The sequence below is a fragment of the Annulohypoxylon truncatum genome (assembly GCF_022578515.1).
Source record: "Annulohypoxylon truncatum strain CBS 140777 unplaced genomic scaffold F4807scaffold_10, whole genome shotgun sequence".
NCBI lineage: Eukaryota > Fungi > Ascomycota > Sordariomycetes > Xylariales > Hypoxylaceae > Annulohypoxylon > Annulohypoxylon truncatum.
The window spans coordinates 480544-493069 of record NW_025953796.1 but is presented as its reverse complement, the minus strand read 5'-3'; the positions used below and the strand labels follow the sequence as shown (position 1 = coordinate 493069).

The 12526-nt window shown below is 49.6% G+C and overlaps 4 protein-coding genes across 4 annotated transcripts; 2 read left to right on the top strand and 2 right to left on the bottom strand.

Annotated features, from left to right (window-relative positions):
* Positions 1-1437: 1437 nt before the first annotated feature.
* F4807DRAFT_466568 (MFS general substrate transporter) lies at positions 1438-3748 on the bottom strand (the record flags this gene model as incomplete). The annotated part of the gene is made up of 4 exons (XM_048002406.1): positions 2703-3748; positions 2495-2638; positions 2340-2388; positions 1438-2270 (listed from the first exon to the last, which is right to left on the bottom strand). Exons 1-4 carry the CDS (start codon positions 3540-3542, stop codon positions 1438-1440), a joined length of 1866 nt encoding a protein of 621 aa, XP_047855784.1. The 5' UTR covers positions 3543-3748.
* Positions 3749-7427: 3679 nt separating this feature from the next.
* F4807DRAFT_30232 (uncharacterized protein) lies at positions 7428-8472 on the top strand. Its single transcript, XM_047994953.1, has one exon. The coding sequence runs from the start codon at positions 7640-7642 to the stop codon at positions 8384-8386; it is 747 nt and encodes a 248-aa protein (XP_047855783.1). The 5' UTR covers positions 7428-7639; the 3' UTR covers positions 8387-8472.
* Positions 8473-9150: 678 nt separating this feature from the next.
* Positions 9151-9813, top strand: F4807DRAFT_30226 (uncharacterized protein). Its single transcript, XM_047994951.1, has one exon. It carries the CDS (start codon positions 9260-9262, stop codon positions 9689-9691), a length of 432 nt encoding a protein of 143 aa, XP_047855782.1. The 5' UTR covers positions 9151-9259; the 3' UTR covers positions 9692-9813.
* On the bottom strand, positions 9813-10806 carry F4807DRAFT_30223 (uncharacterized protein). The gene is made up of 2 exons (XM_047994950.1): positions 10589-10806; positions 9813-10509 (listed from the first exon to the last, which is right to left on the bottom strand). Exons 1-2 carry the CDS (start codon positions 10608-10610, stop codon positions 9935-9937), a joined length of 597 nt encoding a protein of 198 aa, XP_047855781.1. The 5' UTR covers positions 10611-10806; the 3' UTR covers positions 9813-9934.
* Positions 10807-12526: the final 1720 nt, after the last annotated feature.

Here is a 12526-nt window from a genome sequence, read left to right as displayed (position 1 = left end):
AAAGTAAATCTCAAGATGGGAGGCGCAAACCACAGACTGAGTAACGACGTCCCAATTATCAAGGAAGGAAAGACAATGGTTGTCGGGTACGATGTAACTCATCCGACCAATTTAGGGAAAAACACCGATCATCTGCCAAGCTTAGTCGGGATGGTTTCGAGTGTCGATCAGGACCTCGGGCAATGGCCTGCTGTGGCTTGGTCGCAGGTTTCGAAGCAGGAGATGCTCGACCAGACGCTTCTCACAGAAAAGTTTCGCGAACGCCTAGGTCTTTGGAAGAAGAACAACAAAGGCCAGCTGCCGCAGAACATCTTAATCTACCGAGATGGGGTATCTGAGGGTCAGTTCAGCCAAGTCTTGGACAAGGAGCTACCTTCAATACGAGCAGCCTGTGCTGCCCTATATCCGCCGAACCAGTCAGCCAAGCTCACGATTGTCGTCTCAGTGAAGCGTCATCAAACACGCTTTTATCCAACGAGCGAGGCGCACATGACAAATTCCAGGAACATCAAGAATGGCACAGTAGTCGACCGTGGAGTCACCCAGGCTACAGTTTGGGATTTCTTCCTCACCGCCCACCAGGCCTTGCAAGGTAACATCTTCCACATTCAACCTATCCGCTACGCCGTATACTAACCTAGAATATGATGTAGGCACGGCGCGTCCCGCACATTACACTGTTTTGCTGGACGAAATCTTCCGTTCCAAACAGGGAACAGGGGCAGCGGATGGTTTACAGACGTTAACGCATGAGATGTGTTACTTGTTCGGTCGGGCTACCAAAGCAGTCAGCATATGCCCTCCAGCATATTACGCCGACATTGTCTGCACTCGTCAGCGAGTGTACTTGTCCGACTACTTTGACCGCTCGGATACCGAATCCATATCCACCGTTGGTAGTTCAAACCGCGTGCCGGTTCGTAACATCCACCAAAACTTGAAAGATACAATGTATTACATTTGAATTACGGTACAATGGTATGAGGCTTGGTTTCGTTTGGATTGTTAGGAGGAAAATGAGGATTGGTATCAGGATTTCCATTGACTGGGTCTGATTTGGTAATATCCTTGGGAATATTCCTTCATTAACGATCTCTGTTGGATTTGTAAGTGGTTTGGCCGTATGGGAGGTTCGATCTCACGGTATTTTAGGTAGAGAAAAAGTAGGGTAGAGCGTTGAAATGAGAACAGCGTCACTATCGGCAATGTGCTGATCTACGGAATTCCCTTGTCTACCTAGACATTGGCCTGGACGCCTCGATGTAACTTAATGAGCTTCTGCGATGGTGTCTGAGAACGAATAACATGGTATGTCGCCTCTTCCACATCGTAAAACCAAACGCCTACAAACCCATCTACATCAAAAGCATCTTATCCATCCATGCAGATCCCCATTACATTCCCAGATACCTAACAAAGCAAATAACCCACGCTCCCTTACCTAACCCCCTTCTTCCTCAACTTCGCCGCATGCAACTCGCCCGCACCCTCGAACAAAGCATCGAACTCAGGCGCCGGCGTGCACGCCCGCTGGTACTCGTACAAACCCCGCGCAATCGCCCCTTTTCTCCCCCCTCCGCCACCATTACCACCACCACCTCCTCCTTCTCCACCGTCATTCCTCCCAATCTTCTTCCACTCCAACCCCAGCGCCGCCACGAACGCGACCGCAGCCGCGCCAGCAGCAATGCAAAACGTGCGGCGCAGACCCGCCGTATACGCCTGCAGCACGGCATCCAGCATATCCTCTCGGCCGACGGAAGCGAGGACCTCGCGCACCTGGCCCGCGCCGCTGTGCGTGAAGAGGGCCGGGTCGAGCGTAGGCGCGAGGCGCGATAGGGAAGAGATGAAGCCGTTTTGGAAGACGGTTTGCGATATCGCGATGAAGAGCGCGCCGCCTAGCGATTGGAAGAAGTTTACGCAGGAGGTGGCTTGTGGGATTAGTTGAGCCTGTGAGGAGGAGGAGGAGGAGGGGAGGGAGTTCTGGGCTACGATTACCCCGGCTTGGAACCCGACGCCGGTGCCTAGGCCGTCGAGCACGAGGTACCCGAACCAGGCGGCGGAGGGGGTCGAAGGGCCGAGGGTTGTGATTAGGCCCGCGCCGATGGCGATTAGGGCTGTTTCGAACAGGATGAAGGGGTTGTAGTACCCTGTTGCGGTGATCAGGGCGCCGCTTACGATGGAGCTGAGGACGACGGACATTAGGAGCGGGAGCAGCTTGATGCCGGCGTGGACGGCGGTGTCGCCTTGGATGGCTTGGAAGTAGAGTGCTGGAAGGGGGTTAGAGGCTTGGTTCCATGCGGGGAGGGGTTAGGTTAGGATAAAAGGGGTGCGCTTACAGAGGTAGTAGATTAGGGGGAAGAAGGAGGCGCCGAAGAAGAGGGAGAACTGTGTGTAAAGTAAGTAATTGCGACGCACAAAAGGTCCCAAAAGTGAGTGACGTCTTGGTTTCTCGTTATTGGTGACTAGGTACAATGAAAATAGGTATGCTTACCAACATAGCGCATAGCAAGTTCCTATTCTTGAAGAATCGAGGCGGGAGTAGCCCCTTATCCTGTTGGTAGTGCTCGATGCCTATGAATATCAAGATCATAATACCAGCACCTACGAATAGGCCAACAATACGTCGATCGTTCCACTGTGAGATCTCGAGTTAGTGACACGAGCGAGGCTATACCTAAATATCACAGATAGATCCATACAGCGTATTGAGCACCACCCCACTGAAGCGCCAGAAGAAACAAAATAATCGCCGGGATCAAGACCACGGCTCCTAGCAAGTCCAGCTCCAGAACCCTCTCGAACAAGGTCTTATTCTCCGGATTATTCACACGCGCAATATTCAGAAAGAAGGAAATAACCACCATCGCCAAGCCCCCGATCGGCAAATTGATGTAGAAGCACCAGCGCCAAGTCAAATGATCCGTGAAGGCGCCGCCGAGCAGCGGGCCGGCGACGGACGCGATCCCCCACATGCAGCCGAACATGCCGAACATGAAGGGGCGGCGGCGCAGGGGCAGGGCGTACGAGAGGATGACGATGGAGCCCGAGAACAGGCCGGCGGTGCCCATGCCGGCGACGGCGCGGCCGACGACGAAGGAGGCGGAGTCGGGCGCCGCCGCCGACACGAGGCTGCCGACCTCGAAGACGGCGACGGCGCCGAGGAACGCGCGCTTGATGTCGAAGACGCGGTACACCTTCCCGTAGAGCGGCTGCAGCGCCGTCGACGTCAGCAGGTACGAGCTCCCGTACCACCCGATGTCCTTGACGCTGCCGTACTCGCCCGTGATGGCGCCTAGGGCGGGGGCGATGATGGTTTGGTCGAGCGCGACGAGGAAGACGGCTAGGCAGAGGGATAGGATGACTAGGTATAGCTTCAGTCCTGAGGGGTACTCGTTGTTGTTGTCTTCGTCGCGGCAGAGATGCGTGGTCGAGTGTACTTCGAATGCGGTCTTGGTGAGGTCGATGTCGTAGAGCCCCTTGTCTTCCCAGGATCGCGTCAGATCGAGGGAGTTGGCGACAGTATCTACTGAGGTAGACATTATGATGTGTTCGTGGACTCAAGGCCGTATCCTCTAGGGGGGATTATCACGGCCGTAACCGGGTCGGCTGTAGGTGGTATACGATGGCGGAAGAGATAGCAGAACATGAAATTTCTGAAATCAGAAGACACGGGAAAATAGAATGACTGGAATCCAATTGGCATCATGGCTTACATACACGCATACGCAGGGATAGTCGGCTCGGGGACCGTCACCATATCCAGGTGCAAGAAAATACGAACTGTCTTCTCATTCTGAGTAGCCGTGGTATGCGAGATGCAAACAATAGGCTCTATGCAAGCTGCGGTGTCCAAGTTTGTTCAGTCTCCGATAGTTTCTGGCGGCCGCAACACGAAGTGAGAGTCACGATTACAACTATCATAATCTCCCCTGTCAAAAATCTAGTAAACAGAGGGTTGGAGTTTGCTCGTGGGTGAAACCCACAGTCCATCTTAAAATCCCGTCCGAAGTTATTGAGTGTATTAACTGGATGCATAGATTAGCTGTCACAGTTAGTAGACTGTAGAGCACCTGTTTCGTCCAAGGTTAATCTTCGTCGCTGGAATTAAAGTTGAGGCCTCGTCATGAATCTCCTAAAATTGCTTCCACTAAGGTTTAGCAGAATCGAGCCCCTCTATGAATAGCATCGGCCTTTAAGTCCGATGATCCGTAATAAGGTGACACCTATGGAAGTCATAGTTTATTTGACCTTCTTGCCTTGCTGAATATTGCCTGTCTGCAATCTCATCGTCTGGATAAGTGTTAGAAGATCCAGTGCCATGTAATCCCACCAATCTTTAAAGTAGAAATTAGTCTCGAACTCCTCGTTACCTACTTCACACTGATCTATATTATTAAATCGCATAGCCCCGAATAAACATGAATAGCCTTCCCCGAGAGGTCGTAGAATCCACGGTGAGGACCGTCCCCTAGTGCGCATGCCACGTTATCATGCAAGCCTTCAATAATCCTGCCACTGGTTATGTATCCAGGATATCTTACCCCCATGATGAATAACAGTTTCCCAAGATTGCCTTGGGGAATAATCCTTTCATTGTTATTATATATATTTTTCTTCTGCTGATTGGAGGTATCTCGAGATGAGATAGAATAGTAATCTACCGTTCCCATGAGGTTGAATTTTGAAGCAGGTCTTCAGGCAGTGAAATAACACTCAGTAAGAAAGCTTCCACAAGAATATCTTACTCACCGAGGCACCGCTTAGCCTAAGGGTAATCTCTTCAATTGGCTCCATGGTTTCAATGGTTCGTCATTGAAATTGTCCAGTAATCATAGAACTCTCCAGGTTCTCCGTAATACGGGTAGCAAACTCTCTTCACACATGTTACAAACGACCATCCGTCAACTACCATGCATCGTACATGTATGCAAAACGAAACCGTTGAGCATAACCCCTTCTTTGGTGTAGCTATTGGTTTCATTGGCTTCAAACCGGACACCTGAGTGGGAGTGCTGGGGACCATGTCTTCCCGTCAGCCCAAGCATCCTAGATCGTCAATCCTCTCAATTAAGAAGCGGAATTGATGCCAGAAGACCGTCTCGTGTGGAACCCAATAATCTGGACCTAAATAACTCGACAGCTCGGGTAACGTAGGTAGGTAGGTAGTCATCCCCAGCACCCCATAGATCATATCATGCTCATATGTAGCCTGTCTCCATCGAAGCGCATGTGTGAGGATCGTATACAAGTTACTAAGGAGTCGAGAGATGGTTTAACGCCTGCTGGAAAAGAGGCGTGGTCCGAAACGATGCATTAGGTCCACCATGTTGGTAGCAATGCCACCTTGCATCATGCCATAGAACGCGGGTGAGAGAGGCCAGGTATGCTTTTCCGAAGCAGACGTATTCTTGAGGAGATACAGGGACTCCATAGCCATAATTCGGTCCTGTACCATTAGAACAGTTGTCTTAGACAGCACTGCTTCTTGAACTATCCAAAAGGGCCTGAACCAAGATCGACGCAAGATATTCTTGTATCCCGTTGGTATACTATTTCCACAAGCTTTCGGTAATCGCTACTAGTAATAGGTGATTTCTCACTTCACTCGCCTCCGTCTTCAACCAGGAGTAATTTCAATCAGCTCATCGGAAGTGTCTACAAGCCTGTAAATGTAGCGCTTTTCCTCTCGGCGGTGCCGCGATTGCTAGCCATGCGGCAGTGCTAGAGGCCAAGCTGAATATGTCCCGCGTACGCGGCATTTCGCAGTTCCTCTTGTCGACATATTGCTGATCGATATGTATATATATAGCGTCGACCCAGCGAGGTTGACACGGGAGTGAATCAGCGAGGGTTACGTTCATATGAACGTGCTGGAGGTTTAGGTTTGCATTGATCAAGCACACCTTGGTCCTAGTGCCTAGTGCTGGAACCCGTCAGGCCTATAGGTACGCCGTTTTGCTGAGGCCAGTTTCATTCTCGTTAGAGATTCCTACGTTTGAATGTATCGAAACCGATATAACGCTTTGTACCCGTTGGTGATCACTGGGAACACCTGCCTTTCACCTCTATATTCTTCGTATAGTTGGGATCTCCATAGACATATGACGAGGCTCAGTAGCCCAGATCCTGATCTAAATTGCCTAACGTGCATAGCTCAAATTCACATCTGATGGGGTCATCGGGTAGTCCCGGCTGTATGAAGGTGAGTCGGATCTGAGATCCCGATAGTGGGCGATATATTGGCGGGCCGTCTATATTCTCCTTTGAACCTATGACCCGGTTCTTGCAACGAACCGACGGGTTTCCGGTATCTCATTAGAACATTGGCGTAGATAAACTTCGGAAGGAGGCGAAGCTGCCAGCACATCAAGGTGCATATTACATGGCTACCTAATCATAGAGATTGTTTGGGGGTCGAGATGTAATTTACCTTCTCCTATTCTAACCACTTGGTTTGAATGTGTCAAGGCATCTCTGAACAGATGACTATTATTCGTATATAGAACACAAGTGACTCTTGTGTAGGTAGATATATGTTTGTCGGAAAAAAGGGGGAAATAAGAGTTTTGTCATAGCATCTGATGTCGAATCAGGGGCCCATCGCCGCGTCGAAGTAAACAGAAAAATACAAACCTATAGGCAAAATCTGAAGATGAGTTTTCAATCTTCTTCAGGCCTTGGCAGTCAAATTTAACTTCTTATTTTCGCTTAGTACTTCTGCATTGCGGCTGTCAGCCTAGCGTGTCCTGATTCCGCTAGTAGTGAGGCTAGCTGGCCCTTGATATTTCATCAGATGACAGACATCGGTGAGATGGTTTTGGCAAGCTGTGACTATAACCACAAATGATTGCTTTTCGTTCAGGGATCTTTTCAGCTCAGTAACCGCTATAGTTCTAAGCGCGATTAGACCTAGACCAAAGCTCGTAAAAGGCAGGTCCACTTACTGTCAAATGAGATAATCGCACATTTCCTCATACTGGCCATGTTCGAGATTCAGTGTTTGCTGATCCGAGGTTCGCGGTCGCCTGTACTAGCTTTTTTTTTTTTTTGTGCTCATATTGCCTTGTGGTTAGAAGATACCCCCCGCCGCCACTCAATGCATAATAGGAAAACGAGGTATTGGGGGCGAAAGTCAAAAGCCACCAGATATCGCCAAGGACGCTCAGCTGAAAAGCTATTTGCGCTAATAAACGCTTTTACCGAATCACCATAAGTGAATATCCACGATGCTCCATCCATCTTTTCTCGTAGTCATACCGACGTGGATTCCCCCGAACCTCTGGAGGCTTGCCGAGACTACTAATTAGAAAAAGACGTTCAGCTATTGGAGCTCTTGTGCAATTGTGACAGCCAGGCGGGTCAACATCCTTGCCATAGAGGTGCAGCTTCCTGGCCTCGAGATTATGCTAGCCCCTTAGCTTGTCAGCCTAGCCAGGCAGTCGAGGGGTTTTCGCAGTGAGTCGTTGTGCCAGTTTGGGATCGGGGCGAGATGAGGTCGCGAGAGGACGGAAGATAAAAGGCGCGTGCTGGCCATGAGCGTCGCCACGAAAGTTTACCCCCCTGGGGCACCTCTTTCGATCATAGATATCCAGAACTCAACCGTCACGCCAGTGATCTCTCCGATACCAAAATCACGATGCATACCCGAAACTTCGTTCTTTTCGTTGCGCCAGTTGCTCTTGCTGCAACACCACGAGCGCGCTCTGGCCTACCAAAGAGCCTAGCTCAATCTAACCTCCTCAATTCTTTTGCAACGTGTGAAACGGGTTACGTCACATGCGAAAATGGCTGCATGCCCTCCGACAGTGTATGCTGTAACGACAGTACCGATGAGTACTGCCTAGAAGGTTATTACTGCATTCCGAACGCGTGTTGTCCTGAAGGCGAAATATGCAGTGGTTCTAGCGATGACGACGCCGATTGTGATATTGGCGAGACGGAATGCGGAGATCTCTGTATGCCGATAGACGGAACTTGCTGTTCTGACGGGCTTCACTACTGTCCTGACTTCGGCACATGTACCGACGATGGGTACTGCTGCGACCTAGGCGACGACTGCAGTGGAAGCAGTTTCTCGGATTTCTCCAGTGCCACCGCCTTCACCTCCACCACTAGCCGCACGACAACAAGGACGACTACTAGCACCGTAGACTTGGCATCCACGAGTAGCAGCAGCCGAACGACATCGACGACATCGACGAGCTCAACAAGCTCGAGAAGCTCGACCACTTCTAGCTCTACCACCGACGACTCAAACAATGATGCACCCGTCACTTCTGCTCCTGCTGTCACCACAACTGTATCCCAACAGGCTGGCGGAGTTTTCACAGCCGACGGCAGGGTCGCTGCTGGCCTTGCTGTGGTCGCCGCATTGCTGGTTTAGAGGGGAAAAGATTGGTTGAGGGAGATAAGAAATATTGATAATTAAGGGGGCTTAAAATTCTTGTATATATTTAGGTGCTTAGTCGATAATGTAGGGTGTTGCAAACATTAATGAGTACATATGATGAGCATTGGAATAGAGAGTTGCTTACCACTTCACCTTACGCCTCAGTTTTAGTGATGCCGGCAAGGGGACTCAGTGTCCCTCTTCGTATAGTTCATGGTTTTCTGCCATACTCTCCTGGGCAGTATAGAGTAATTGTAGTCCTGAGAATCGTATATAAACGGCCTTGCCGATAACAGGTACGTAGTCGCGTAGCACCAGCGATAATAGATTATTCCAAGCATTGTATTAGGTTTCGATAAGTTTGAAGACAGAAAGGGGCATGTAATCACTTGACTAAAGTTCGTATCAAGCAATAAGCCATTGGGGTGTCGTAAAGAATTGAAGCCATCCTACTAAACTTCGAGGAGGCAGATTGCTGGTGGGAAGGTCACGAGGTAATACACAGGTAGATATTTACTTAGTGTATGTTTAGAAGAGGAGGCAGGTGGAAAGATATGAGGCTGCTTGAAGATGAAGTTAAAACAATGAAGCGAACTAAACTTAATTTCTTCTGAAAAGGATTACGACATCGAGGTGTTACGAGTCCAAAGTGGAGCTCCCTAGCTATGTTCCGCCCGTTGCCCTTGCTCTGTACTCTGTACTCTTATTGAATCGAGTGACGTCATTACGACGAATTTATTAAAGATATCAAATCATAACTACGCCTACAAACATTGAATGTATAAACTCTCAATCCCAAACTTCTTTTGACCTACAAGTAACCTGGAAGTTACATTTATTTCCAATTCAGCAACTCCTATCGAAGTCATGTCGAGCTACAAGATTCTGCGTACAGCTCTACGAGCTCGGGCTACTCCCCATCTCACATCCACCACATCCACCACCGTCCGTCTTGCTGCTAGCAGGCAGGTCCACCAGTCATCTGCATTGCGCGCGCCCTACAAAGATGACATGGACCGTGAATCACTTAAGCCCAAATCGCACGAGTACACTCAGGGCGGGACAGACGAAGATGTCGCCACGAAGCAAGACGCCGCTTTCAATCCTAACAAGACGGACCCTGACACCGAAAAGAAGGCTGCTGCGGAGGAGAGCAACGGCAACCCTCTAGAAGAGAGCCCCGCAAATAAAGACTTCGCCGAAGCGAGCAGAGGCAAAGAGGAGGACAAGAGGACTGGTGGGCAGAAGAAGAAGGCTAGTGGTGGTGGCAATGCGCCCAAGAACAGCAAATTGGCTTAAGTACGGGTGCCGAGCTCGGGAGCTCAGGTTCTCCTGAAGCTGTACATATTCGCATTCAGATCAGGAGTTTAGGCGTCTGACCATCCATTGTCATCAACGTATCGCACGAGCTCTATAATGCGGTTAACTCCGATCACGTCTTTTAGTGCATCACTGCAGCCAAGTGTAATGAGTGAATTGCATCTCCCCTGGGGTATCGCCAACTCCATATCTAGTCCTCCGTAGAAGTCCCACCGGCAAATCTCAACCATACAGTCCGTCGACATCATCTTCTTCTTCCTCCTCGTCTTTCGGAATCTCGATGACCTTCTTCTTCGTCAAGTCTTTCCTGCACATAGGACAACTGCCTTTACTCTGTAACCACGGGCCGACACATTCAAGATCAAACCGGTGGCTGCCATGACATGGCAGTTCAACAACCAGCGGGTACGGATCATCTAAGTAATTCTCGGCACAAATTGGACAGCTGTCATCCTGCTTGAGCTGCTTCTTCGGCACGCGGTCCAGGGAATCGAGGTACTCTTGACGGACGCCCGGGATCTGGTCCGGCGGCGCCTGGATGTCGCTCTGTAGTTCGGTCATGAGGCCGTTGAGAAAGGTCCGGTTCTCGGACGTCGGGGCATCTTGGAACAGCGTCGCGAACTGGTCGTGCACGAGGTGGTACAGCCCGGCGACATCCACGGGCGTCGGGCCCACGTGCGAGTGTGCGTTGGAAGCTGGAGAATCTCGAGAGATCTGGTGCAGTTGCGATGTGAAGCTCGACATGTCGGGTCGCCGCTTATGGGGCGGGTGTGCCGGCGCTTTGATGTTGTGCTCGACTGTGCGTGGACCATCGTGTTAGTATAAAATGAGAGGCTTCGTTTTGCGGACACGGCAAGCAAAGCTATTATGGCTTACCTTCGTAGGGATTGTTGGCCATGCTGGGCAAACCGTTTACGGCACTAATGGTGATTCGCCAAATTGGTCCTAAGGGGTGGCCCAAAGGGTGTCTCGATCACTGTATTCTAGGTGAAGAAACGATTATCGAATCGGCCGGTCTACTAATAGGTATGTAAAATAGGCACCTATGAAATGTGAGAGCTCAGGTCTACGTAAGGAGCTTCAGCTAAAATTGCCCCGCGTTGTATGCAAGGCACCATGTGGCCGCGTGGAAATCCAGCTTAGTCAGACATATTCAGATAGCGGGCCCTTACGCATGGTTTATGCAATACTAGTATGGTATGCATATAGGAGAATCCCAAGCTCGTTTCGCTGCTGAGATAATCACGACAAATTCACCCTCTCCCCTTGGCTTGACGCTTTGAGGCTCATTATGACACCGCTCGGACGAGATCAAGCTTGCCTCAAACTTTGGCCCCAAAGTCGAACATATCTAGATTTCTCTTCATACTGATGATGTGATGCAAAGACAGATCGTCAAAATGAACGAAATAGATTCATCATCGAGCTCTGTCGCTACTTATTCCTGATTAGGATAGGTACGTAATATGCGAGAACGCAAAAATAGCACATGCTTCCTGCGTGTAGAGCTCCTAGGATGTCTTAACTGTAGCCGTCGCTAGGACTTTAGGGGGCTATGTCAAGCCACTAATCTGGGTAACACCTCACTTGGCTGCAGCAAGATATCGATATTACCTTACGTTAATTTCCACATGCCATACCTAGGATATTCTTACTATGTACTCACCGCGAGTAAAAAGAACAGTCAGGAGCATCGTACAGATGGTCCCTACTACGTAGTAGTAGTTCTCGATGTTTTGTGATGGAAGTAATGATTTTCTCCAAGCCTCTTTGACCTCCACCCAGGCCAAATTGCAGTGTGATCCTACCTTCGGTGAGTTCCAGCTCGACGCGTGCCGGACTAACGGTATGTCGAAATTTACGACATTCCCTGTCTACGGTATCAATCAACTTACGTGGGCTTATTACGGAACCCCCGAGACCCTACCCCTTCGATTGGTAGTTGTAGGTACGCAGCCAGGGATCAGGAGGCCAAATAACAGAAAAATAACAGCTTTGCATACATGAACCAGTGGACTAGACCTGGAATATCAAGTGTGAATAGTACATGATTTTACGTACACCTACTTTGTTTCGTACCAGAAATGCACTGGCCTACAAGTGGTGTTTGCTTAGGAGTATCTTCAAGGTTGCCTCTTAATCCCTGGCTGTAGGCAACTATCAGTTGAAGACATCCCCAATTCATAGCTCAGATGATCGTTAGCCTGAGACCATTTTATCCGTATTACATGGGGCCCGGTTATCAAGGTTGGATTGTTGCTCAAACCCTTCCAGTTGAGATTATTGCGGTACGTTTCCTGGGCTTTGGCTTTGGCCTCTTCGGCAGGCTAGGTACTACTCCAATTAAAGTAATCCGGAGTAATTACGTGTGAGCCCAACGGGCTGGGGTCCTGTTCCTGGCTTCGATCTCAAAAGCATGGGCCGAGAAGATTGATGCCCAAGCTAGCCGAGGAGCCGCAATGTATCCCCTATCTTGACATGGGCGTAGCGACATTGCTATCTACCAACTAATGCCCCAGCACCATTGTCAATGAATTATTATTCCCATGCCGGAAAAGAGCAGCACATTGTAATAGTTACCACATCAACCCTTTTCTAGTAAATGATGGAGGTCTTGAGTAGGTTTCTTTGTTTTTAATGGATTCATTTGAAGCAAATAGCAATGGTTGAATGACCAGCTCGCGGAATTCACTAAAGCATGAGACGCAAAATTCCTATAAACAAACATAGCCATCAGAATTTCCACGTGCGGCCATAGGACCTGGAGAATTCGGGATCCCATCCGCTCTCCCATAGATAAGCTAGGTAAGTCGG

Excerpts from the sequence above, each read along its gene's own strand:
- F4807DRAFT_30232 (XM_047994953.1), top strand. The coding sequence starts at position 7,640 with ATGCATACCCGAAACTTCGTTCTTTTCGTTGCGCCAGTTGCTCTTGCT.
- F4807DRAFT_30223 (XM_047994950.1), bottom strand. The coding sequence starts at position 10,610 with ATGGCCAACAATCCCTACGAAG. Across the intron at positions 10,510-10,588 it reads GGCCAACAATCCCTACGAAG|TCGAGCACAACATCAAAGCG; the intron begins GTAAGCCATAAT and ends GTCCACGCACAG.
- F4807DRAFT_30226 (XM_047994951.1), top strand. The coding sequence starts at position 9,260 with ATGTCGAGCTACAAGATTCTGCGTACAGCTCTACGAGCTCGGGCTACT.